The sequence below is a fragment of the Podarcis gaigeae genome (assembly GCF_964106915.1).
Source record: "Podarcis gaigeae genome assembly, chromosome: 10".
NCBI classification, from domain to species: Eukaryota; Metazoa; Chordata; class Lepidosauria; order Squamata; family Lacertidae; genus Podarcis; species Podarcis gaigeae.
In genome coordinates, this window is record NC_139686.1 from 35,295,412 (window position 1) to 35,322,665 (window position 27,254).

The window sequence follows — 27,254 nt, forward strand, 5'->3', positions numbered from 1 at the left end:
GTTTTAACACTGGTGAAAGGGTACAACTTATTTCCTCGAATCAGAAGAGAGGTATGTCAGGCCTTGGCCAAACTCCAAGACAGGCCACAGCTGAAGAGTCTGATTCAAGTACAGGCAGGCCAAAGACCAAAGGTGTCATGCTAATGTGATTGAAGGCTAAAATACCAGATTCTAGATCAAGCATTAAATAAGGACAAGGAGTTTCTGACACAGTTTGCATATAGCGCTATACCCAACCATGGCTTGGTGTGAATGAGAAAAAATGTGGATTCTGAAATAAATGATCAGCACTCCTCCCCCAGTCCTGATGCTACACATACAGGGCTCAGCCATGGTTTGTCTTAGCTTAATGGCTAAACCTAATTTAATGGTATGTCTTTCTCAGACAAATTTCAAGCAGTTAACCCTAGAACAATCCTTGGTTCCAGCTGATGGTTTGTCTTGAGTGAGGAAAACCACAAGCCATGGCTTAGTCATGGGTAGCATGGCAGCAGAAGGAGCAGGAAAGGAGCAAAGTGACTGCCATAGTTTAGCTTAGTAATAATATGAATGGGCACTGTGTGGTTATTCAATGCAATGAGTTGTACAGATTGAGGACCTAAGTCTGGATCAACATTTGCATGTCAAAACCCCGAGGCCTCCCCTTTATGTTGAATAATAACACGTGACAGCGTCTTAAAAAGCAGACAGCATCTTAAAAAGCAGAGACATCACCTTGCCGACAAAGGTCTGTATACTTAAAGCTATGGTTTTCCCAGTAGTGATGTATGGAAGTGAGAGCTGGACCATAAAGAAGGCTGATCGCCGAAGAATTGATGCTTTTGAATTATGGTGCTGGAGGAGACTCTTGAGAGTCCCATGGACTGCAAGAAGATCAAACCTCTCCATTCTGAAGGAAATCAGCCCTGAGTGCTCACTGGAAGGACAGATCGTGAAGCTGAGGCTCCAACACTTTGGCCACCTCATGAGAAGAGAAGACTCCCTGGAAAAGACCCTGATGTTGGGAAAGATGGAGGGCACAAGGAGAAGGGGATGACAGAGGACAAGATGGTTGGACAGTGTTCAGCATGAGTGTGACCAAACTGCAGGAGGCAGTGGAAGATAGGAGTGCCTGGCGTGCTCTGGTCCATGGGGTCACGAAGAGTTGGACACGACTAAACAACTAAACAACAACAATAACACGTGGACACCATATTTTAGGTTAATGGGCAAAATTTAGGCCACAACTTTACTGGTTACAGAATGTGAGTGGTATTGGCTTAGGCATTGGAATTGAACCGACTATATCTGACTCCTGCCCACCTGCAGGAAGTCTCAGAAGGCTTAACCACCAGTAGGGGGAGCTTGTTGATGCACATCAACTGGAAGCTCCCCTAGAGTCACCGGAAGGTCGTGCCATGGCCCTAGCCTCCACCTGGGCTTCGGACAGGAACCACGACCACCAGATTCCTTTAACAGAATACCCTTTAGTATGGAGGGGCAGGTGATGGCCACACCTCCCCTCCCCCAAACAAGGTTTTACCAATACCTAGCCGCCACTCAAGCCGGAACAAGAGGGAGATCCCCTTGCTGCGCTGTGGTTTAAAAGGGGTAAGCCACGCCCCCCAGGCAACTGGATTGGCCGGCCGGGGGCCATGACACGGGACTTCACCAACCCCCGCTGCGTGTGGAGGCCATGTGATCTGACCGCAACACCATCCCACTCGGAAGTGGAACTGTTTTACAGAACACCACCAAGGCCCCTTTTGGTCCTCAGATCAGAATGAGTGACTAAGGAACAGTATCCTTTCTGGCTATTAAATGGGTGGCACAGTACAAAAAAGATCCAGCTAGTAACCCCATTGGCCAACCAGCTGTCCCAGAGGTTTAGCAAGGGAGGAGCCAGGGCTTCTTGCCTGAATCCCCAGTTTAGGTCCCTTGGCATCTATCAAGACCAATCCCAGCTCCACCATATTATTAGTAACTTGTGCCTCTACACTGGTTGTTTTCCTCATCAGCAAAATAAAACCATATCATTCAAAAAGTTAACTAGGGTGAGGTAAAGGGCTCCTTTTAAATTGGATCAGCAAGAGCTGCAGCAAAGTACCCAAATCCTAATTCAGAAGGAAAAAGACAGAACAGAAGTAGACTCATCTGCCTCTTCAATGAAAGGCCCCTGCAGCTCCATCAAAAAATCAAGATCCAGTATCACAGGAAAACAGAACAGAATATGGTAAATATCATTTTTCTCACAGAATTGGCTGGCTGCATGAGACTGAGGCATGGCCTATTTAGACATAGTATAAAAATATTGCCATAGTACTCCAAAAGGACATGAACAGAAAACCTTCTGAAGATGAAAAGGACTTATATATCAGTATGTGCTCTGACCTTTACTATCAAATCCATCCTCATCCGTTGTTTCATTACATTTGGCAGCAGCATGCAGCTTTATCGCAACAAAGTCTCTACAGCGCACCTAAGAGAAAAATGTTTTCCACACTGTAACATCTATTGGCAATGTTTTCGAAATAATGTGACTAAACTCAGATTTTTTTGTCAATATTTGGTTACCTAAAACTTGATTTCTGAAAATTCCTTGCAGAGAAATAATTTAGATGTGCAAACAATCAAAACAAATGTTCACCATCTTTAACTGACATGCTTCAAAATGAGGGTCTGTGCACTAGTACCCATTGTGGTGCCCTTGAAATGGTGTTAGCTCTCCCATCAACATTGACCATGATGGCTTAAGCTGATGGGAATTGTTGTCCAAAAGCATCTAGAGGTCACCAGGTTGGATAGTATTGCTACAGAGCAATGTAAGAATATTACCCAGGCCTTTGGCTAACTATATAATCTATTACCTTTAAACTGTGTGTGTTGGGGAGGAGTAGTTTTTGTTTTTTGCTATGTTATGCATTTTTGTGTTTTTATATTGTAAACTAAGGGATGTGTGTGGTGCTGGGGTTAAACCACAGAGCCTAGGGCTTGCCGATCAGCAGGTCTGCAGTTCAAATCCCCGCGACGGGGTGTGCTCCTGTTGCTTGGACCCAGCTCCTGCCAACGTAGCAGTTCAAAAGCACAAAGTGCAAGTAGATAAATAGGTACTGCTCCAGCGAGATGGTAAACGGCGTTTCCGTGCGCTGCTCTGGTTCGCCAGAAACGGCTTAGTCATGCTGGCCACATGACCCGGAAGCTGTACGCAGGCTCTCTTGGCCAATAAAGCCAGATGAGCGCCGCAACCCCAGAGTCGTCCACGACTGGACCTAATGGTCAGGGGTCCCTTAACCTTTTATTTTGTGAACAACCCTGTGGTCCTCAGATGAAGGGCAGTATAGAAATTTATTTCCTACATATCCTCCACCATTAAGTCACATATCTTTGCCCTGGTCTTCCACACCTGAGATGTATATATTGGGGACCCATCGTATTTTTTGTGACGGTGTTTTTTTGTTTTATAATGTTGTATTTTAAATTGTTGCAGAACCCCACTCCCTCCTGGAACTTTAGAATGAAGGGGCATGTGGAAATGTTGTCTGCCTCCAAGTTTTCACATGTAGGACTCAAAGTAAGCTCATCTAAAACATTTCACCTTGCGTCCGGTGTCAGTAACAAGATATTTGAATTTAGGGTGTGAGGTAGTAGAGTCGCGGACTTGCGCTCTTTCCTGCAGTTGTCTCTGAGCATATACCAACAGTGGAATCAATTGCTCTGTATATCTCTCACTAGAAAAATCAGATAGATTTCAAAATTAAAAACTGCTAACATTTTATTTCTAAAAAAAACCACACACATTTTTCCCTTCAAAAAGAGCACATATGTTACTTACTGTGTAATTGTGTTGAACTGCATGGCTATGTATACTAGTGATTCCCACTTCTTCAAAAAAAATAGAAGCTCAATAGTTCGCAGAACCAAATTACGTACTCCTTGCAAATCAACAACACAGATATCATCAAACGGATACTCAAATGAAAAGTTAGAACCGCCTTCATCTTGAGCTATGCCGCCTACACAACTTGGAACACAGAAATCTCCTTCAGCTTCAACAATCTATAAATTCAAAACAGAGAATAGTAAAGCAAGGATTCCAAATAGTTTTTATCAAGTCCCAGTTTCAGATATTCAGGCCATAACCTTCATGCGCTGGGTTCTTTTGTGGTTCATAAATGTTCTGCAAATGAGCCAGGCTTTTCTTATCCTCAAAAATCTATTCAACTAGCCTTTCTGGATATAGAGCATCAGAGGTGGTCAATGCGGTATCCTCCAGATGTTCTCGGGCTGCAACTCCCATCAGCCCTAGCCAGTGTGGCCAGCGGTCAGGGATGGGATTTGTAGCCCAACATCTGGAGGGCACAACATTGAATACTCCTGCGCTCGATATCCTGAGCTGCACAGCTGCACCATTTGTTTGTTTCTTTGTTTTGTTTATAGCCACCCCTCCTCCAAAAGGCACTCTGGGCAGCAAAATACAAGAGATAAAACATTTTAAAAATCTTGTATTCTGTTGTCTGATGTAGAGAAGTATATATCCTTTAGAACATCCAATTTTCTTACTAAGGCTCTATAAATTCGTGTAACAAAATTTAAAGGGAGTATGGGAAATGATTTATCCCCTAAAAAGGTTGGGGAGTAGAAATGTAAACCACTATTAGTAGCAGCATTGTTGTTGTTATTTTTATGCGTGTAATGGCTGTTTGCTAAAACTGAACTGAATCTTAATAGCAATTCCAATGCAGCTGTAAGACTGGGAAAGACCTCAACTCAACAGTCTTGTTTAGGGAGGAAGTCTTCAGCAGATGCCAAAAACACAACACAGATACCACCAAACTGATATTCAAGGAAATTCTGAAGGGTAGTTGACACAACACTAATGGCCTGATGTCTACATTGTGCAGAACTGACCTCCTGATAAGATGTGTGCAGAAGGTCCTCACCTGCAGAGAGCAGCAATCAATTTGTTATATAAGGGGTGAGATGATCTTTCAGGTTTTACACATACACAAGTACACACACCATTTATTACGGTGGACGATGAAGTCTTTGGATTTGGATTGGGCTATTCCTCTCCCACCTAATAAATCTACTATTCAAGTAAGACCTATCCTTCTTTTTAATATCCCAAACAACATTGTTTCCAATTCATCGTAATACAACACTCAGAAATTTTATATCATTTTAGAAAACAGAAGTTGAAAAATACCAATGTGTGATTTGAATTATGTGCTTGTTCTTGTTTTTATTTTGTTTTGTGAATTGCCCTGGCATTTGCGGATGAAGGGTGGTATGCAAATAACAACAACAACAACAATAATTTGGAACATGTGATGACCACAAATCGAACGTTTGATTAAAGCAAGCAAGTCTAACCCACAGTCCAAGCCACAGGAAGTGACCCATCAACCCCTTTAGCTCTATCTTCCAATCTGATTGGAAGATAAAGCATTTTCCTTGCTCTTTAGAGAGTGATCTGTCTGCTCTTTAGAGATAAAGAAGAGGCAGAACTATGTTTTATCTGCAATCCTGGTGCTAAGCGCCACAATGCTAAGATTGGAAATAAAGTCCTTAGCCTGCTCTTTAAAAGGCAGCACTTCTACCTCTAGAATAAATAGAATGACCTCTGCAGCATTTTCAGCCACGCCCACCCCAGCGCAAGAATGAAAGTGCTGAAAATGGTGTGTGTGTGTGTGTGTGTAGGTGTCTTTATGCATGAGTGTATTACGAGTAGCGATTTCATGTCTGGTTTGTGTTTGAGTTTGTGCAATGTATGTGTATACTGCTTGTATGGTGAATGTGCAAATGTGGCAAGCATGAGTGAGTGGTCTTTATGTATGTATGTGCAATATGTGTATGCACACATATAAACCAACCACATCAACCACTGGGATGCAGACCTCAAAGGGGTGGCTATCCATTAATGTGCCCCCCCCCAAAAGATTAGCTAGTCCTGTTTAAGGTTTGTGTTTTTAGAAGCCATATTGTAATATAAATTGTACACTGGATAGTAGCTGAAAGGTTTAAATAAGCCAAGAACAAGAACAAAGGAAAAAAATCCTTTAGTAAAAATACTTTTTTTTTTTTTGCTGCTTGTAAATCAGAAATGAAGCTGAATACAGTATGCAGACAACCTCAATAAAATATATTTACCTTAACAGAATCAGTAGCCTGCAGATCAACCACCATATCAAGCAACATATCTGATGCCATGTAATATGGCAGCCAAATGGTGTCATGAAACAACTCCTTGGTAATAGGAAATGGTGCATGAAAAGATTGTGAATGTCTAATAATTGACTGCGCTTCCTGAGTATAGGTCCAAAGGTCTCGGCACACGTTCTGAAGCAACGTCCAGTGGCCACCACGGTAGGCTAAAACCTGGATGGTAAAGTGTCAGATACAAGTCTGATGAGTGGAGCTTGGAGATTTCTCAGTGGTGTCAGCATTAAAACACAAACCATTTTCTTAAAACTGAGTCCCCAAAAATGGAGGGGGGTCCTTATATATTGGGGTGACTTATAGACGGGAAAATATGTTAACTACTTCTTCATTCTTACTTTTCAATAGAAAAAAAAGGATACAAACTTCCCTCTATAGCATGCAGACTACCCCACTGAATTCTCAGGCAGCCGAAAACACAAAAATATCCAATTCATACACAGGAAAATAACTGAGAGGAGAGAGGTTGGCTATTGCTGAAAAGAAACAACAGAAAATAAAAGGAAATAAATAGAGAGAGCAAAGGGCTGCATGTTACCCTTCTATAGCCAAGCAGCCAGACAGTGATTAAAACTACAGCTTTCTGATAATCTTTGTCAGCCATTTCAAGATATATTCACAAAACCTATTCATATTTTACTGGTGTTTTTCCACTTGTACATTCCCTAGCTATAATTTCTAACATATTTCCATGCTGCTGATCTAATGCATGTGAAGTGGTGACATTCATTATGAATGTGGCTTCACTTTGTGCAACATAATCATTACAGAAATGAGGTTCTGAGCCTACATGGTATTAGGCTGTGCTCAGTAGAACAGCATGTGCTTAGGAAGCTGGACAAGTCCCTTCTAAGGAGAGGTTTGGGCTTTATAGCACTGTGTACTGTGCTCCCTGAGGGGGCCATTCAGAAAAGACAGCACAATCCAATATAAGATTGCATTTACCATATTATTTAGGGATGCATTCATTTACTTAAAGCAAAAGGCAACAAAGTTCTACCTACTGTAAATAATTCTGGTGTTGCCTTTTAAAAGGTTTTAGTAAATACAATAAGAGAAACCAAGAAAAGGAATTCTTCTGATTCCTATTTTAGAAAGTATGCACCAGGTACTATTTCCAGCTAGGAAAAAACTCCTGCTGGTCTGAAAGCTGGCATCTAGGCAACAGGCTACCCAGAAACTCATTATTGGCCTTCTACTTTCTCTAGCGTGAAAATGCTTAGGAGTGTTCTTTGTGTTTGCTAAAGGGCTTCTTGCTGTCTTTCTGACTTCTTCCAGAGATATGTGGGATATGTACAATGCTACAAGCCCCCCTTCCCCAATTAAAGATGGTGGCCACTAGCCATAGTTCTGGACAGCACTGCCACCTAGGACCACTGTTATTGTTTGCACATCACGGAAAAATGCTCATTGTATGTCAAAATTGTGTTTCCCCTGCTGGAATATTCATGGCTATTCATGGCTGTTTTCGCCGAAGTATTTGAGGAAGGATCAAATGGTTTTTGAAGTTATACTGGGACTCCCTCACTGTTTCAGCAATAAGATGGGGGGGGATGTGTGCAAAGGTTTATGTGTCACGTAACGAACACTCTCCTCCATGAATTGTTAGGAAAAGAAAAGAGGTAAAATATAAATTAGAGCTGAAAAAGCCTTCTAAGTCATCTCTTGGAGGATTCTTGTCCTAACTGACACAAGGAGTGGGTTAAGAAGCAAAGAGGTGACAAAAGTGAGTGAATGACAGATGGGCTGCTGCCAAGCTTTCTCAGACTCCTGCTTTAAAGGGTTAGGAAGACCTAGATGATCTGAGCCCTTTCTACTAGACTACACTACTGAGATCTGGAATAGAAGATGAAGTTAATAGAAGTACAAGAAACAAATGTTTGTATCACCTATTGAAACTGGTAGATACATTTTAATACAATAACATAAACACATTAATTCAAGAAAAACATTACCGCCGCTCTTCTAAAATGTAGAAAGATTTTAACAAAATGCTCCAGCAAAGATGAGTAAGATTGCGCTTTTTCACGTTCTTTTACGGTAACATATCCCTGAGGTAGTCCCTGAGGTCGCGGGGTATCTTTTTCATCTGGCTTAATGTTGTGATCAGAAAAATATAATGGATCTAAAAACAAACAACATTTGAGTTAAATTGAGGACACATTTTCAAAGACATCAGAATGAGTAGTTTCCAGACCTGTTAATAAGATGGGCTGCAGGGACTCAACGGTCTTTTGCCAGTACCTTAACCCTTAAGTAGGTCCCAATCCCTACACCTGAGAATACCATGTTTAGACATTGCCTGGAGGCTCCCCACCTGTGTTAAAAGAAGCACGATGGGGTCCTCTTATCTGTATGCCCGATGGGACGGAAGGAGAACAGCTACAGGGTCTCAACCTTAATGAAAAATGGGGAAACATGGAGCCTCCTTCTTCCACAGGAAAGACATAGGAGCTCTGGACCCAAGTGTGTGGAGACCAACAGCCCATAAACCAGTCACCCCAAAAGAGGAGGCCTACATAAGAACTGTACCTACTGTTGAGAGCAACCTGGGGCATGGTGGAAACTGGCTTGCAAAGCCATTGGTTCATCTAGGTCAGTGCTGTTTAGTGACTGGCAGCAGGTCTCCAGCACTTTGGGTAGGAATCTCTCCCAGCCCTGCCTGGAGATACCAAATACTGAACCTGAGACCTTCTACATCTAAAGCAGATGCTCTTCCACTGAGCTACAGACCTCTCTCTATTTACATACTGTGAGAAGTAATCTTTCTAGTCCATAGTTATATTGACTGGTTAATACTAAAGGAACAGTTGCAGTTTTATTGTAAATATACAAGAAAGAAACATGCTCGATAACCTTCTGGAATGTATATAAATAAACATTACAAAGGATATGATTTTAATCAGTACATCTATAATTCAATGAATCACACAAGTTTGGAATGAGTAGACTCCATCATGGCCTTGGATCAGGACTCATTGGGGGCTGAGACCTCTGGCAACTGGAATGCTGAGAATAGATTCACTTCCCAGTCGATGCTGTGTGAGCCTGCAGGTACCAGAGGCCACACCCCTTCATCTGAGAAGACATCTCTGATGCCAGACACAGATGGCTAAACCAGAGAGTCCTTGGGAGGAAGATCCCCACAACCAGAAATCCCATTACCCCAAAAGGAGCTAGCAGCTACAGAAAGCGACATCTGCCCTCAGCTTGGACATCTGGCCTCAGCTGCAAAAGGTCTGCCTCATGCCTTCTCTGGTGGGCACTCCCATGATCATGACAGACTCTGTATCTTTCTGAGATCATATCTGCCCCCTCCAAGCTGAGTGTTAAATGTTGTGAGTCTCAGAATGACAGCACTGAGGGCCAGGTGTCAGTTCCTCCGATGAGGCCATCTGGTAAGAGAAAGGAACTGAAGATGTATCGGAACAGTTAGCAGAACCCTCTAGATGACTATGGAGAAACTGCCATTTTTCCCTTTCTCCCATATAGCATTCTGGTTCATTGATGCTCTTTATTTAGTCTTGTCCACTATATCACCAAGGAAAGCAAATTGATGGCTTTTTTTTACTATATTTTTTAATAACACGTCCTGACATCCTTGTATGCTCTTCAGCTTGTCCTGTTCCGCAATGCCTTATATATGCTCCTTTATGCATTGACAACTTCTATTTTTGAATCCTCATCTATCCAAAGACTTGGCAATCACCTGATCTCATCCTCATCTGATGCCTGAAACATAAGCTTAGAACCTGACACAGAAATGGAGCACCTGACAATATAGTGAGCCCTTAGATGGAACTTCTGCAAAAGTGATAGGTTAGTGATGTATTTGTTGGGAAATCCTTATGCCTCAGATCACGGAACCACTCAACATCTGTTAGACATTTGTCCAATATGTAGTAACCCACCTGAATCTGAGGCAGAAGATGACTGCTGGGAAAGATCAGTGGGATCCGTTGTGGCATCAGTTTCAGGGGTGAGACAATTACTGTGGTCAAGTAGGCTTGAGCTGGAAACAGCATCTGAAGAAGCACTTTGTAAAGTGGGGTCAGAAGCAGGCATGGAAGGACCAGAATCGAAGACAGGGGAGGTGGAATCAAGTGTGTCTGAGCAAAGAAGAGCAAGGAAGTCTTGACTTGCTATGAGCTGTTGGCTGCAGGATATTCAGGGCTGGTATTTTCGAGATTCCAGAATTGTGTAAGTACCCCCTAGCTTATCAAAAGGCCAAACTAGAAGCCCATCTGAAAAAACAGTGACAGGTCCTACCATATTTCACAGCTGCTCTGGTGGCTGAATGGCTGAGTTCACTGTTCTTGCACTGAATGACTAGGCTTCTGATTCCCTAGCTTGCGCCTGACAAGTGATGCAAGAGGAAGACAGGGCTGCATCTGCTGCAATGGACGTCAGCAGATGTGGAAGGGCTATTCGAGCCTATGAAATGCAACAAGGAGACACTGGAATTGTGTTTTCCTTTTGCCATTACACCAAGCAGCCCTGGAAACCCTCATAAAAGAAAGGCAGGACTGGAGCAGCAAACAGTGAAACCGAGAAAGCTCACTTAAACTAAAGATAGTATTGATAAGCTTGTTTAAAAGCCATCAATTGTCAGGATGAATAATTGTGTTCTGATCTAAACCCTATTTCTTTCAGAGAAAGATTTTGAAGAGGTTGAATTATTTTAAACATATGCTCCTAACTGACTACATAACTACGTGCTTATGCACACAGCTACAAGCAATAAACAAACAAACAGATCAATACTAGATCAATTCTCTGGAATCAATTGCAGTGCTTTTCATTCTGGATTTTATGGCTGTTCTGAAGAATTCATCAGCCATTTTGTCAAGTTAGCCACAAGGAATATTCTGACTCTTGCTAAGCCTCCAAATCAATCAGTCTCCAAATAGCAGATAAACTGACGCTTGCAATCCATTAGGTTCCATTTTCCACCACCAACCCAATTTGATAACAAAATGCACTGAATCACCAAATCAAAAGTTAGCAAAGTAATACGGAGAGACACCCTTTTATTTTGTTTGCCTCTGTCTTCACATTACTCCTAAACTGGACAAGATACGGAAATGTTGTTCTCAACAGTGTGAACTAGAAATACAAAAAGAATAGCCACATATGAACATGCAACGGAATAAGAAAGATATAAGGATTACATGAATAACAGACTAAACAATGTGAAGATTTGTGCTTTCTAATTTTGTTCTATTAAGCACACCTCTGTTCTATTAAGCACACCTATTAAGCAGTACCTCTGGCGATACTGTCTTCAAGCTTGGAGCACTGCAGTTCAGGAAGCAACTAACAGGAGGAAATGGGCATGCTTTGGCTGGGGCGGGAATCAAGTGAGAGAGAGAATGGTAAGCATGCAGACCATTTTCAAATATTTCTAAGAATGTCAGAAAGAAGAGGGAAAATTACTCACCAGTCCCCTAAGGATAGACAATGTGATTTAAATGACATGTCTTAAGACCAGTCATTGAGAAAAATCTAAACCTAAACAGCAAAGGAACAAGCTCCTTAAAGAGGCTGTACAAACCCTTCTTTGTATGCATTGTTTTTTTAGGATTGCTTTAAATTAGGAATAGAGTATGACCTACTGGGTCCATTTTCACTCTGATTAAATAGCTATGTCATAAAAGGACTATCCCATGGTCCATCGGTATCTCTAGATCATGTCTGGGACAGACAGGCAGAATCAGACAGACAGGCAGAATTAAGATAGAAACTTGGGGCAGATGGGCAGGATAAAACTTCAGTAAGAATTGCAAGGCAGGCAATCAAAATAGGATCAATAACTTAAATCCAAGAAGCAGCAGCAATAGCATTGAAGTCAAAAAAGCAGACATTATTAGAAACACCAGGCATATTTGGAGCAAGAGTCCCAAGAACAGATATAGAACTAATAGTGGTATGTGATGCACCTCAAACTACAGGGCATCAGAACAGAGTGGAGGAAGGCTTAGAGGAGGAGGTCAGGGGTGCACAATATAAAGCACTGGCTAAGACAGACAAAAGAGACACAGGGGAAGGAATACATGTGGAGCTCATGCAAAACTAACTATGCCAATTGGTCAGCAGCAAGATAAAATGTCTGTGAATTTTGAAAAGCCAGGACTTGGGTGCACAAGAATGCAGAAGATATTTCACCATGCAATCAAACTAAGCCCGCCCACCATCAGCATCTGAATTCACTTCAGTAACATTACGTACTCATAATGCATTAGTTTTGCCACTGGCTCAATGCTTGCAATCAGGAGAATCAACAGCTAACCCCAATAATAGTGGCTGTTGGCATAACCTGAAATAAATTTCTCCTGGAGAATATTTCATCAGATAGGTAGCTACTGCCATCTGTCACCCACAGGCAGAAAATGCAGAGTTCTGGAAGCAGGTTGCCTCATTGTATGTAGAGACCACAGTCCATTTTGTCTCGAAAGATTGCTCCAACAAGAGAATGGTGACAGACAAAAAAAAATAAGAATATAAGAAAGTGCAAAATAGTGCAAATAGGCAAAAATACACAAGAACTACTTCTCTGACACATAAAAGGAACTGAACAATTTTGACAATTTGAAAAGCTAAGAACAAATAACACTGCAAGAAAAAAAGAACATTGCAATAAAATAAATAAAAATCAGAAAGCCAATCTATCCACATGAAAGAGGACGGGCTCTGATCTTAGGAGAAATTTCTTACACATAAAGCCAACAGCCCCTTCTTCCTGAAAGATAGTCTATCAGATGGGAATATAGGAAACTAACAACCCTTGACACACAGAAACCCAAACCTGCCAATAAGAAGAGGAGAAGGAAGAAGACCAAAAGCTGACAGAAAAAATATGTTCAAAATCACTCAAAAACTCACTAAGGATAACAACAAGGAGGAAAGAACAGGGAAGCACAAAATAGTTCAAAAAGTGAGACTAATAACGAGGGAGGAGAAATAGAACTGCCTAGAAGGGCGGCAGGAAATGGGGGGGGGGAGTGTCTGCCTACAGCAAGGCAACCACCTCCCTCAACACTGCATTTCCTGCCCCTGGGTGACAGATGACAGTATCTACCCATCTGCTGGACTACACTCTAGGGAGAAAGTTGTTTTAAACTCATTCTATAAGAAATACAAATTGAAAAGAAATCCATTATGAAACCAAATAGTTACTGTTATATGTCCTAATTGTTTGGACAAGAACAGGAGAGAAGGTTGATGGATTTTAATATGCAAGATTACAGTTATCTTGTTATTGCGTATTTTTAATTTAATTACCATTTTTTTTACGGATTTTTCCTGATATTGTTCTCTTAAAATACGGAAGTTGAAAAGTCTTCAGTTGCTCCTCTGTTGTTGCTGCCACCACTATAGTGCCTGAATTGATTAATGAGAATGCGTCTGGGTCTAGTTCATGATAACTGCAAAACAAAACATTTCATTATTTAAGAAGAGCAAGCAAGAGATATCAATTACATAAAAACTAACAATATTGCAACTTTATTATTCTGCAAATACTTTTGAAGTCTTCTTTTTATATTTACAGCACTATGCTGAATGTTTCAGTTATTTCTTGCTTGCATGTGACCTTTCCAACCCAGTGTGGATTTTCTGGTGAAGCCATGAGCCATGAGCCATCAGCCGTCTTGGTAGCCGCTCCTAGACTCTGCAACACCCTTCCTTGAGAAACTAGACTGGCTCCCTCTTTGTTGTCCTTCTACCAGACTTTCTTGTTCCAACAGGCTTTTGGGAACTGACAGCTGTGCTGTTTTTATTGTAATTGATTGTATGGTTTTAATACATTTTATATATGCATTGAGTTTTAATTCTATCAATTTTTAATTGTTTGTTAATTATTGGTTTTCCTATCTGTAAACCATCTTGAATCCCATAAGGGATAAAGATGGGGTATAAATATAATTATTATAACAACAACAACTAGAGGTGATATTAGTTATCTCTCAAGACAGGTTTTATTGATTTTACTCTTATTTTCTTATTCACCATGGAGACACCAAATCTGGGGAAAGGCAGGACAGGAATTGAATAACTAAAATAAAAAAATAAGAGTTTGAACTATAAATATAGCTGCAGGATGGAACCAACATGCAAAAGTTAAGAAATCAAAGCTCAAAGCTCAGTTTCTATTCCAGTTGATAAAACGGGGAAACGATCACTTCCATTATCCTCAGCTCCTTGGAAGTGGGGCAGACAAACACATAAACACTGACTCAGCTGGGGAAACAGCAAGAGCAAATCTTCAGTGGAATTATTTCAGAGTAACCCTGTCTGGCCATGCATATCAATGGATGAAGAGTTGCGAAAGTCATATCAAGCACTAGAACTTGGCACATGAAGAAGAAAGCACTGTTTAGTAAGTATGTTTGAAAAAGAATTCTGAAGCCTTGAAGTACATTTCTTTTGTTCCTTTCAGATCTTTTAAAGTTCATGGTAATTCTAAGAAAAGAGAAAGTAGGAGAGATGCATTACTAAAAAGTAATCAATAGGGAATAACTCCATTAATAGGCCAATAACTTTTGTTTCTTCTAAGTCATGGTAACATACAAGGGAAAAGCAGCTTCTCATCAGCAGTGGTTTGCTAAGACCCCACAAGAACAAGAGTTGCAAGATCAGTCTTCTGAACTCTACACTTCTTCCACTGAAGTATAACAGTTGTTGTTTATGGAAAACACAGAATACAGCAGGACAGGAGGTAAAAGAGGCTGCTAGGGCATTGTTGGATTGTGCCATTAAAAATCATCACATTTATCCATTTTTACCTGTTCAGATTTTTCAAAGAATCAACATCAATGGAATATAACTCTTCTATCCGTTTTTTAAACAAATTGAAGTGGGCAATTGCCAGGTAAATGTTCAGCTGAGATCGCCACGGCAACTCTTCAACATATACCCGCCGCCATCTCTTTCGTTTCAAGAAGACGTTAGAACGCAAATTCAGCTTTTGTGTTAGCACTTGCATAGCTACTTTTCGTGATTCTTCTTTTTCTCGCCTAAATAAAAACCATAGTAAGACTGATTTATATTATGGGGGGGGGGGGCTGTGTTGCCCAAAATAAACAATTCATAATAATTCCAACAGAATGGCTGTAAGAGGAAAGGAAAAAAAATCTGAAACTGTAAAAACAGCCACATCTTGTCCTTGTTTGCATGTAATGATAAGCCAAACCAAAACTTAGCACAAAAGAGCAAACATGGACTTTGAGAGTGATCACAGCCACCTCCTTCTTCTCTGGTTGTTCTCTGCTACTGCACTGAGCTAAGCCGTGATGTGATTTAATGTGTCATCCAAACCTAGACTCTTTTTTTAGCTCTCTCCCGGCAAACCACAAGATGTAGCCAAGCCTTGTTCTATGATTTATAGATCGTGGTTTGTCTGGGGAGCTAAATCACAAGCCTGGATTCAGACAACACACTAAAACACAGCGCAGCAGCAGAATGACTGGGGAAGAAGCCCCCACACTTGCTTGTTCCTGCTAAGCCATGGTTTGGCTTGGCGTTACATGTGAACAAGACCTTGCTTTATTGAAATCTGGAGCGGAATTCAGTAGGTAGCTACACTGGTCTACACTAAAGTTGAAGTAACAAATTAGAAATTTATTAAACAAACCAACAATGATAGGGTGGATGGGGGTGTTAGTGACTGAGTCCCCAGTTAGGGTGCAACAGGATCCATTTTGGATTTCTTGCCTAAATTCTAGTTCTTTCCTGATTTGGAGGGGAAATAGCTCAACTTAATCTGAGCCAGTCCAATTCAAGCCTAGTTAACATTAAAGAAAAATGTTTTCCAACATCCGTTTCTAATCTCTTTAATGTGATAGGCCATATCCAGAAATAACAGACATAACTGAAATCCAGTTAAATCTTAATTAGAGCACATAAAACAGCTGAATTACCTTTGCCAATCAGATGATTTGCCCACACCATGGTGTTTGGTGGGATATTTAGGTAGTTTTTTTTCCTTGGAAATCTTGGCTTTTGTTTTTTTCTTGGATGTTGGTGACCCTGACGTCTGAATGAAAATAGTAAGAGCTATCATTTCGGTGCATTATACCATGAACCTATAACGTCTTTATCTAATGTCTGCTAGAATTTGTATCTAACATATGCTAGAATTAAGCAACAAAACATAGCAGAGTAAGCTGTCTCACGTCTCAGTCTGGGGGAAAAGACAGAATATTATTATTAATAATAATAATAACAGCAACAATAAACAACAACATACCATAACAGCTCTTGAAAGGTGAGTGGTGCCCTGTATTTCCAAAATGGAACTGGATACACAGCAGCACACTTTTGCGAAAGCAAACAAACCTCGTCTTGTCTTGGTAGCCAACCAAAATTTGTTCTCCAGTGGGAGAAGACAGGTTCTTTTGACATTACAGTAAGCTCAATACCCAGTACAATTGGAGGAATGGGAGAGGACAGTCCCTGCATATCTCCATAGCTGTATTTGTGGTTAGTTTGTTTATTTCAGTACCACAGTGGTACCTCGGGTTAAGTACTTAATTCATTCCGGAGGTCCGTTCTTAACCTGAAACTGTTCTTAACCTGAAGCACCACTTTAGCTAATGGGGTCTCCTGCTGCCGCCGTGCCGCCAGAGCATGATTTCTGTTCTCATCCTGAAGCAAAGTTCTTAACCCAAGGTACTATTTCTGGGCTAGCGGAGTCTGTAATCTGAAGCGTCTGTAACCCGAGGTACCACTGTATATGTATTTATATATTACAGTGGTACCTCAGGTTAAGTACGTAATTCATTCCAGAGGTCCGTTCTTAGCCTGAAACTGTTCTTAACCTGAAGCACCACTTTAGCTAATGGGTCCTCCTGCTGCTGCCGCACCGCAGAAGCACGATTTCTGTTCTCATACTGAAGCAAAGTTCATAACCTGAGGTACTATTTCTGTGTTAGCGGAGTCTGTAACCTGAAGCGTATGTAACCTGAAGCATATGTAACCTGAGGTAACACTGTATTATGTTGTTGCCATACCTGGAAATAAGCTATCTTTCTGATGTTCCATGCAAGTTTAAATAGGGCTGACAACATATTAAGATTCTGAATGTATGAAAAGCCTTGCAGCATATTCACTGAACTATTACTATCTTGTTATAACATGATTATTATTTAAGACAAATTCAATACAATTTGATTATTTGGAAGGCTCATTTTAAAAGTACAGTGGTACCTCGGGTTACAGACGCTTCAGGTTATAGACTCTACTAACCCAGAAATAGTACCTCAGGTTAAGAACTTTGCTTCAGGATGAGAACAGAAACTGCGTGGCAGCGGCGCAGAGGCAGTGGGAGGCCCCATTAGCTAAAGTGGTGTCTCAGGTTATGAACAGTTTCAAGTTAAGAATGGACCTCAGGAACAAATTAAGTTCTTAACCCGAGGTACCACTGTACAGGTTTAAGAGATATATAGATTGTTCTCACTAATATATCATCAACTCAACGCTGAAAAACCTTTGGCAAGTTAGAGCTTTGGTTTACATATTTTATTAAGAAACAAAAAAATGGATGGATGGACGTTATATTTCCAGTTATGTTCTATTATGTAAAAAAGAAACATTCATTTTCCACACTATTTATTAACTTACTTTCCCAAGTAACAACCTATAAATTAAGTCAATTACGACATGAAAGCCGTTATCCCTATTCTCTTATACCGCTCAGCTATTAAGGAGAATCCTCGGAGTTTCTACTACAGTGCTATAGTTTACACTAATTTAATATCAGCTCCTGATCAGCAATATTGGCATTTTAAAGAACATAACAATATTTTAGAATCATATATGTGTGTTTCAAGGCATGTCCAAAATATATGAACACTATATTTACATATATAAACATCTATTTTTTTCCTCTAGACGTAAGCTATTATTAATGCATTTTAATCACATCAGATAAGTCTAAGTGAGTTAATATTATACAACTTACTGTTGCACGACCTTTTTTTCCTTTTTTAGCAACTCGCTTGATACCTAGAAAGAATCTGTTCCGTCTGTGAACAAGGAAATTAAAGTTACTGTGAGGAGACACAACCAGCAGTATGCACATGCTCTGTCCTCAATGGAGGGGTTCTGCAGGAGAAGACAGAGGGAGGCTCAACACATGACTGACTTTCAAGGTAAAAGGCCAATGGACACTGTAGCATACCAGACTTAGGAGCCAACCTTGAAGAGGGAACTGAGGACAAGGTAAGTGGAAGGGCGTTAACTCCATAAACAGAGGACAGAATTCTGATGAGTTTCTGTAACTAGAAAGGAACAGACAAGCTATAACAATTGCTGAGTGTGGGTGCCCTATGATGAAAAGAGTCCTGAGCTTTTTCCTGGAGTTCTGAAGGACTTGCCAGAATCCTTGAGTGAATGGTGGAGGTGTTTGGGAGCTCTGAAGGTATGGTAATATCAAACAAAACTCATATTGAAGGAAAAGCAGTGAGTAATTTCACAATTATTATATGCAAGAGTGTTTCGGTGGAGCTCTTCAACCTGGGAAGGTAGCCCGTCTAGGAGAAGGAAAACTCTGACCCTAAATTTCTGCTGCCTTGCGGGATATCTTTGGCAGAAGAAAGGGCTAAAGAGTAAACCCTACCCAAATCTGGAGGGGAGTCCCTAAGGCAGTTGGGTGGCACCTTGTAGACCTTCTTCTGGCAATTCCGGCAGCCAAGCTAGTGCCAAACTTCTTGCTCTGCTTTCCTTTGGATCAAATCCTCAGGGTCAAGAGGGGGGTCTTGTCATCTGGGCAACCCAGGACCTCGATCCACACTGGCCAGGCTTACACTCTGCGGAGATCACTTCAGTGCTGCTAATGCAGCAGTCTGACTCCACCCCTGGAGGCACGCTCCATTTTTTCTCAAGACGTACAGACATCAATAACAAAGCCCACATGACCTGCTGGATGTTTTCAGTGAAAAGCTCAGAGATGAAATAATTTCAGTTATTTGCTCTTAAATTTGTGCACCTACTTTTTAAGGTAGTCTAGTACATCATCAGTCCATTCTAGTATTCGTGAAAATCTCTCTTCAGTTATGGCTTTGTACACAAGCTTAACAAAATATTCAAGGAAGCGAGGACTCTTCTTGAATTTCATCACTGCATATTTATAAGATAATCATAGTTAATATCTTCCATTTAGCATTGCTTCAGCTTTTCATTAGAGGATTCCACAAACATACTCATTAGAAAGTTGTACAAAAATAGAATTAACCCTTCTAACTCCTAGTTTATGACACTCCCTCTCAAAAGGATAAGAGGAGTTGGACAGAATGCAAGAGCAATGCAAGAGCAATGTGTTTAGTTGAGGACAAACTCAATTGATCTTTTCCAAGACTTAATGCCTTTCTTAGGTTGATAATCTTGCCTCTTATATTGTCACTATGCTGTCAAGACTCACAGCCCCACATGGCAAGATCAACCACTGGCTTCACTGGTGGGTGGATGTGAGGGTCCTCTGGGGAATGGCTAAATAAAGCTCTCAGATTGCAATATTCCATAGCTTTGCTACCATATGAAGTACAGGTAATGGTTCCTTGGGATCAGACTAGGCCAAGGAATTTGATGGCTCTTGCGTTTAGCCCTCTAACCTGGATAGTACACAGCACTGGAGTGCAGTGCTGATTGAGGTAAACCATGACTGCCTCTCTAAGCTCCTGGAGCAGGAGAGAAGGCACTGGGGGGGGGGTTCTTCAAATTACAGATTGTGTGCCAAGAACATGACTATTGGAGCAAGGGCGCCATATTGTTGGGGTGGCAGCTACTGAGTTCAGAAGTGCTAGCCATGCCTCACTAAAGTGGAAGCTCAGGAGCAGCCTGCAAGGGCCTGGGGCCCTGTGTAATTCCTCCCCCCCCCCCCGGTTAGTTCATTGGATAAGAACTAACAAAATGGAAGAAAATTATTTTGATACTTGAAGGTAAATCAGCAAAATGGATTGACATGAATTCCACAGTCAGCCACCCTAAAGTAAGTATCTGAGGACAGCCCTTTCTCTGTTCTAGGGTTTTCCTCAGAGCAGGCAGGGAAGGGAGTGGAGAGGGAGAAGCTCTACTTGCAGAAAATGGATGACTTTGTTGATATTTTTCAAGATACCAGTTAGAATACTAAATGAAAAAGAAAGCAGTATGCTTTTAAAATGGTTACCTTCCTTATGAGCATTCTTCGTTTGCCAATTTGAAACAACAGGATACAAGAGCAAAACATCTTCATCTCCTGTCAGATCCGGTCCTAGATGGAAACAATCCAACAATGGCATAAAAAATACATAAAGGTTATATACGCTGAGCACAATCTACTCAATGTTAAGCACTTTCAGAGCTACTGTTTTCAATGGTAGAAACCCCACTGAAATCCAACAAACTTAACAGACTAGATTTGGAGCTAAATTATGCACATTGTTATTATTTATTAAATTTCTATTACCACCCTTCATCTGAGGATCACAGGGTGTTTTACAATATAAAAACACAGAAATACATAACATAGTAACAAACAAAAACAATATCCCACACACACACACATACATATATAGTCATACAGTTTAAAAGGTCATAGACTGTTTAATTAGCCAAAGGCCTGGGTAATACTCAGACATCTCTTCCATTGTCCTGGAGCAGTAGTACCCAACCTGGGTGACCTAGATGCTTCTGAACTACATCAGCCTAAGCTATCAAGGTCAATGCTGATGGGAGATCCAACACCTTTTCAAGGGCACCACAATGGATAGTAGGGATTTAGGGAGTGTGCCACATCCACAAGTTTTCACATTTTCACTCACCATGGGCAAGGATGCAATCAGCCTCTGGGAAGCATGATGAGAACTACAAAGATGGAAATGCCAGCAGCTGTGTGACATTCCCCATGACAGAAAGTATGGGGAAGAACACTGGGGATTGTCAGGCAGCTGTGAGTCTCCTCCCAGAGTGCTTCAGCCATAAAGTAAGTGCCAAATAACTTTCTGCTCCAGGCAAAGGGAAACAACATTTCCTTGGTTGTTGCTTGATAGAGCTGCAACCTTGGATCCCAAATGCCCTGGAATTTGGACGTTTTGGCCCCAAACACCGCAAACCCGGAAGTGATTGTTCCAGTTTATGAATGTTCTTTTGGAACCCGAATGTCCGATGGGGCTTCCGCAGCTTCTGATTGGCTGCAGGAGCTTCTTAAAGGGTATAGAGTGACATTGCACTGAGAGTTCCAAACTACAGTGGTATCTCAGGTTAAGTACTTAATTCGTTCCGGAGGTCCGTTCTTAACCTGAAACTGTTCTTAACCTGAAGCACCACTTTAGCTAATGGGGCCTCCTGCTGCTGCCACACTGCCGGAGCACAATTTCTGTTCTCATCCTGAAGCAAAGTTCTTAACCCGAGGTAATATTTCTGGGTTAGCGGAGTCTGTAACCTGAAGCGTACGTAACCTGAAGCGTATGTAACCCGAGGTACCACTGTACTGCTCTCTGGGAATTTTCCAGCATAGTGATCTCAAGGGGTGAAGTGCTGTCTGCATCCACTGCTTCCTCTTAAACATCCTAAGTTACTACCAAGATCAACAGCAGGGTCTTCCTCTTTCTAGTTCTGGGCTTGTACTATCCCAATAAACTGGGACATGATACCTACCTGTACAGATCACTAATGCTGTAATTCTTTGCACCTTTAACTGTATGACCAACTCCAGAATAAACACAGATAGCTTCTGGTTGTTATGGCCTTTCAAAACTAAAGCCCTCAGCTAAAAATATACTATTCCAAAACAGGGGTTGTGAAGGATCCAGAAGCCATTCTCCAAATTACCACAACCTCGCGGGTCAGATAGAATGGAGCAGATGTCATGTTCTCTAGTCTCAATCCCACCTCCGGCTCAGAAGAAAATTCAGAGGGAGAGAATACATCCCTCAGGGAACCATTATCCCCCATTCCAGGATCTTTGAGGCCAGAGGATAAGGCTTAACCTGACTCCTGAGACTCACAGGCCACCTCCGCCATGCATTCCTCACTGCCCCTATGCAACAGTCAGCAAATGTAAATATGGCAATAGCCCTTTTAGAAACACAAACAGATCCTCAGAGGGGCTTAATTAACAGCAGGGCCTGACAAGCCAGCTCTATGAAAACTTCAATAAGCTAGAGAGAGGCAGCTCTTACTGGATGAGTTCTTACCAAAAGCCACCACAGCAAGCAGCCCGGAAAGAATTTCCCTCTGTGTTTCTACATACTGTGATGCAAGCCTGTGACTCTGCTTTATCTGAGTTGACTCTGCTCTTTTGGACATGAATCCATCCTTCCAGGAAGGGTGTCCTCACTCTCCACCGCAGCCTTCCCTGGGAGCCATGAGCCCAGGTATGATAGGACAGCAGACTCCTAAAAACTTTTCTCAAGTTAGCACTTTGATTGTAGGGAAACTGCATTATCGGGAGTACACCCACTGCAAATGCCATGCTGTGTATTTTTATATAGTTTCTGTCTACTGTATTTATGACTCATCGCTTCATTAAAAGAGTACCAGTGGCAACAAGAAACTAAAAATGCAAAAAAAATACATATATCACTTCTACAGGCTGAGCACCTTTTCTGCTGAAATACAAACGTATAGGAAATACCTAAGCTGTTTTGCAGCAATTTTTGAGTTTTGAGAGCCTTTTCAAATGTCATGACTAGTATGTTTTTGAAGAAATCAGTTACCATAATGCAGCTGAAAATGTATTCTGATAAAAACAGAATAAAGGATTATAAAAAACAATTATGTCTGCTAAGTGACAGATTTATATTTAAAGGTAATACCAACAGTGGATTAATACAGAAATTAGATTAATATTGATTTTACATTATCTCTCTTTCATATTCAAAAAAGGAAACAAAAAACCCATAGTCAATATTTAAGACATGCAATATAAAAAGCTTAGTAGAGATTGCATAAGATTAAAAAATTATACACATTTAAAAATCTACCTGGCTTCGTCAGTTTGAGCATGTTGGTTTCCAGAGCTTCTAAGTTCTCATTTACTTTTTCAGCCATAGCTATTTGGCCCTTTGTCCTTCTGGAAGGAGTCTATAACAATCAGTTAATAAATTATTATTTTCCCTTTATATTGCACTCGACTAAGCTGAAGCACCATCTTAACTGTAAATACAGGATTAATTGTAAAATAAACAAATAGCTAATATTTCTCACTCTTTTTTAAAAAAAGAGATGACATTTCATTTGCATCCGATTTACAAACACGAGCCTGTGGTTCATCCATACAAGAGTGGCTGTTTTAGTGGAGCATTGCTGCACTACTGACCTCCTGACAATGGTGTTGCTCCTGTTTATCCAGACAGTGGAGGACAGCAGCCAGGTTGAGCCGCACTGCGGCACTATCCTGGTAACATCATGTAAAAAAACACAAAAGCCCCAGAAGCTTGCCAAATTCTAATTTAAGCTATAGCTAGTCTTCAAACCACTGAGTTTTGTTAATTTGGACCTAAAGAGTAACCAATCAAGCTGAACAACCTCCACCAATGGTAAGCCTTTGATAAATCTTTCTGGTTTTCCTGTTTGCTTCAACTGCAGAAATGTGACGGTCAAACACATGGCATGTCATAATACATAGCTACTGGGCTGTGTTTGTATTGGTGGGTTTCAACCCACCAATTAATCTCTTCAAACAAAATAACTCTGTTAATCCCTTCCCAATGAAGCCATTGATTAGATACTAATATCTAAAACGAGGAAATGAAAGGTATGGACAGTTACCTCTTCTTCTATTATTTCATCCCCTGTTTCTGCAGTTACAGCCGACTGAGATGTTCCCTGTGAACAATCCAGCAACCTTTTCCCATAGTTAACAACAACTATTGCTAATTCATATTCTTTCCATGAGCGCAGCACCTAATGAATATACATATATATTTAATTCCATGTGATAAAGGTAAAGGTATGATAGCCACAAGTTAAACAAGAGAATCCTGTAAAAACAGAATACTATAACATCTTAAAAACTAATGCTTGGATCCAAAGAAGCTTGTTGGTGGGTGCAAAGGGCTTCTGTATGCACATTACACGGGGATCAGGGCAGGGAAGGTATCGTTAGAGAACTACCATTTCATAGGGGGTATAGGTAAGGAACGATAAAAGCCCCCTTGCATGAACAAAAGCAACCTCACACTCCCCTGAATCCAAGCTCATGAAATATATTACAGCACAATCTTTGTAGGTTATAGCCTATTTTATCATCAGCATCTGGGGTGTGTGTGTGTTTGTACTTCTTTGCATGCCTCATCCACATGAGGTCTGGAAGGTGGCAACACAAGAACGGGCCTTCTCTGTAGTGGCACCCTTTTTGTGGAATGCTCTCCCCAGGGAGGTTCGTCTGGCGCCTTCATTATATATATTTTAGGTAGCAGGCAAAAATGTTCCTCTTCAACCAGGCCTTTGGTTCATTAATATTCTACAGCCTTTTAAATGAGTCTGTGGGAAGGGGGATTATTGTTTTGCTGTTTTGTTTTACTTATTTTCATGTTTTTAACCTGTATTTTATTATGTGAAAGTGGTATATAAATCTAAATAAATATACATACATACAAAGATACATACATACATTTTTTTAGATGAAGAGAAAGTGGAGACAAAATGGCAGTTGGAACAGGGAAGCCATGGGGAAGACGGGAGTCTGAGAGGAAAAAATATGGCGTGGGGAAAAACGAGACTTCTGACTACACAAAACTGAGGGAGACAAAAAGGTCTTAAACTAGAAATGAATAAGATAGAGGAAATAGTTAGGGAAAGATGTTTAAATGCCTGTGGAGATGGAGCTGTAATGGTGAATGAGCCTTTCATCTAAGTTAGGAAAGCAAATTGCGTGTTGGGAATTCTATTTCTCTAAAGGTTGCTTTTCCTGCCTTCGACCACATGGTGGCACCAAACCCTCACTGATGCCTTCTAAAAATTGAACCACAATTTTTGTGTGTGCAAGAAACCCCAAAATTGTTTACAGTAAATTCAGTCCCTCATGTTGATTAAGGGCCTTGTTGACAACTTGTTGATCAAGGACAGTGAAGGATTCTGCTTGACCTAGCACAATGAATCCTTCTCTAGTGCATTCCTATTAAGTTTAAGGAAATATCCAAATCTTGCAGAAGCATCTAAGAATCTAGAGAGAGTTGTCAAGCACTGACATTGGCCTGTTCACAAATAATACTAGCAAACGTTTGTGTTAGCCATGGTTTCGTTAATAAACCAAATAATAAATTCTAGATGCGACAAATACCTTTACTGTGAAATAACAAGAGCAAGCAATCATGTGCTGGAGGCTTTCGTAGCATGCGGTTGATCTTTTTTGAAAAGTAGACAACGGCATCTCTTGAAGAACAGTAAGATACTTAATGATAATCTGAAAATACAGGGATGGCCATTTAACAACACAGTAGTAGAATACTGCATGACTGATGAGTCAAAATGAACCCCCCAGGGATGCTGAGTTGGCCCTGTGCCAGTTTTGATGCCTCTTATAATGTCCCCACAAAGGTGTGCATCATCATGAATCCCCACGAGGGCCAGCGATGGACTCAGTCGGAACAGAACCTGGCATGGTGTTGCACCGCCTCCACAACACATACACACCCAGGGCCTGCCCCAGCCCTGTGTATGGTGCATTGCAAAGGCTGCAGCATGCTTTCTCTGTTGCCGCCATTGCTTTTACACTAACACCACTCACCAGCTTCCACTGGGCTCCTAGACATTTCAGCAGAGGACGAGTGGTGGCACTTTTAAATGAAAGCTAAGTTCAGCTCCCATCCACGGCGACCGCTTGCCATGTAAAGTCACCCAAAATCTAATGCCCTGACCCAAAGATCTGTGGAATCAATGCATTTCATACAATTATGGGAAAGGACACTGCATTTTGGGTAAGTTAAAATAGTGTCTGGCCACTACAGATGGGAACTGATCTTAGCTTCCATCCAAAAGCCACGCTTATCTGATTGAGGACTCACATTGGCCTGGTTCCTCCACCTTAGCTTAATTTTCATCTCTTGTTCAATTTTAAGACAAAAATCCCTGTTAGGAGTGATCTTTGCTCATCTTTCTTGATTCTTAACCATCTTGGCTTCTAATATTTGTTAATGTGGAAGCATTAACATTGCTAGCTACCAACCAGCTTCCCAAGAATTATGATGTCTATTAATTGCTATTTATCATTAAATTATTCTTATTCATTATTTTTCTTGGATCCTGTCCTTACTCTTCAGAGAGATCCCAGAGCAGCTAACAATCACAATGAATCCAAAGCGGCAGTAAAGCCAGTTTTTAAAGCATGGATAACATCACTATCAGTGGCAAAATGGTAATAAATATCATCAGTTTTAAATATGTTCTGAAGGCCTGCGGGAACAAATAGGTTTTTAATCAATGCCTGAACAAAACTACTGTGGGTTTGTTAAGATGAACATTATGCAGCCTAATATTTATAAACTCCTTTTACCTGAATGACTGGTTTTGACGGAATCCTGTGATAGATCAGGGGAGCTAAAAGACCATAACAATGAACAACTGACTGTAGTGCATAATTCACATCATTTAACCAGTTGCTGAGTTCAAGTGCCACTAGCATTCTCCCACATTCAGCTATTCTAGCAACCTGGGAGAAAAAATATTTTCATTTATACATTTCCATCACAGATCACATGCAAAATAAAAAGACATTTTCTTCAAATATCAGAAGTACAGCAAATGGTACAGAATCTCTAATTTTCAGGTATTTCTGATAAGCCTAACTATAAATGTGGTAAAGTGGTACCTCAGGTTACATACCCTTCAGGTTACATTTGCTTCAGGTTACAGACTCCGCTAACGCAGAAATAGTACCTCGGGTTAAGAACTTTGCTTCAGGATGAGAACAGAAATAGTACTCTGGCGCAGCGGCGGCAGCAGGAGGCCCCATTAGCTAAAGTGGTGCTTCAGGTTAAGAACAGTTTCAGGTTAAGAACAGACCTCCGGAACAAATTAAGTACTTAACCCGAGGTACCACTGTATTCTTCATAAAATCCAGAAAAGGGTATTTTTTTGTC

At 40.9% G+C, this 27,254-nt stretch overlaps 1 protein-coding gene across 2 annotated transcripts in view; it reads right to left on the reverse strand.

The window, feature by feature from the left end:
• Nucleotides 1-27,254, reverse strand: part of CFAP54 (cilia and flagella associated protein 54) — a 105,866-nt gene that overhangs the window by 34,379 nt on the left and 44,233 nt on the right. The window contains exons 26-41 of one of the 2 annotated variants that reach the window (XM_083698502.1): nucleotides 26,669-26,824; nucleotides 25,457-25,579; nucleotides 23,944-24,078; nucleotides 23,157-23,256; nucleotides 20,360-20,443; nucleotides 19,188-19,314; nucleotides 18,158-18,221; nucleotides 16,116-16,231; nucleotides 14,982-15,212; nucleotides 13,480-13,622; nucleotides 10,110-10,307; nucleotides 8,154-8,323; nucleotides 6,130-6,357; nucleotides 3,812-4,035; nucleotides 3,575-3,707; nucleotides 2,371-2,458 (exon numbers count right to left, since the gene is read on the reverse strand). In XM_083698502.1, the coding sequence (XP_083554628.1) occupies nucleotides 2,371-2,458; nucleotides 3,575-3,707; nucleotides 3,812-4,035; nucleotides 6,130-6,357; nucleotides 8,154-8,323; nucleotides 10,110-10,307; nucleotides 13,480-13,622; nucleotides 14,982-15,212; nucleotides 16,116-16,231; nucleotides 18,158-18,221; nucleotides 19,188-19,314; nucleotides 20,360-20,443; nucleotides 23,157-23,256; nucleotides 23,944-24,078; nucleotides 25,457-25,579; nucleotides 26,669-26,824 (2,320 nt within the window). The remainder of the gene's footprint in view (nucleotides 1-2,370; nucleotides 2,459-3,574; nucleotides 3,708-3,811; nucleotides 4,036-6,129; nucleotides 6,358-8,153; nucleotides 8,324-10,109; nucleotides 10,308-13,479; nucleotides 13,623-14,981; nucleotides 15,213-16,115; nucleotides 16,232-18,157; nucleotides 18,222-19,187; nucleotides 19,315-20,359; nucleotides 20,444-23,156; nucleotides 23,257-23,943; nucleotides 24,079-25,456; nucleotides 25,580-26,668; nucleotides 26,825-27,254) is intronic. The other variant, XM_083698503.1, reaches the window with a different exon arrangement.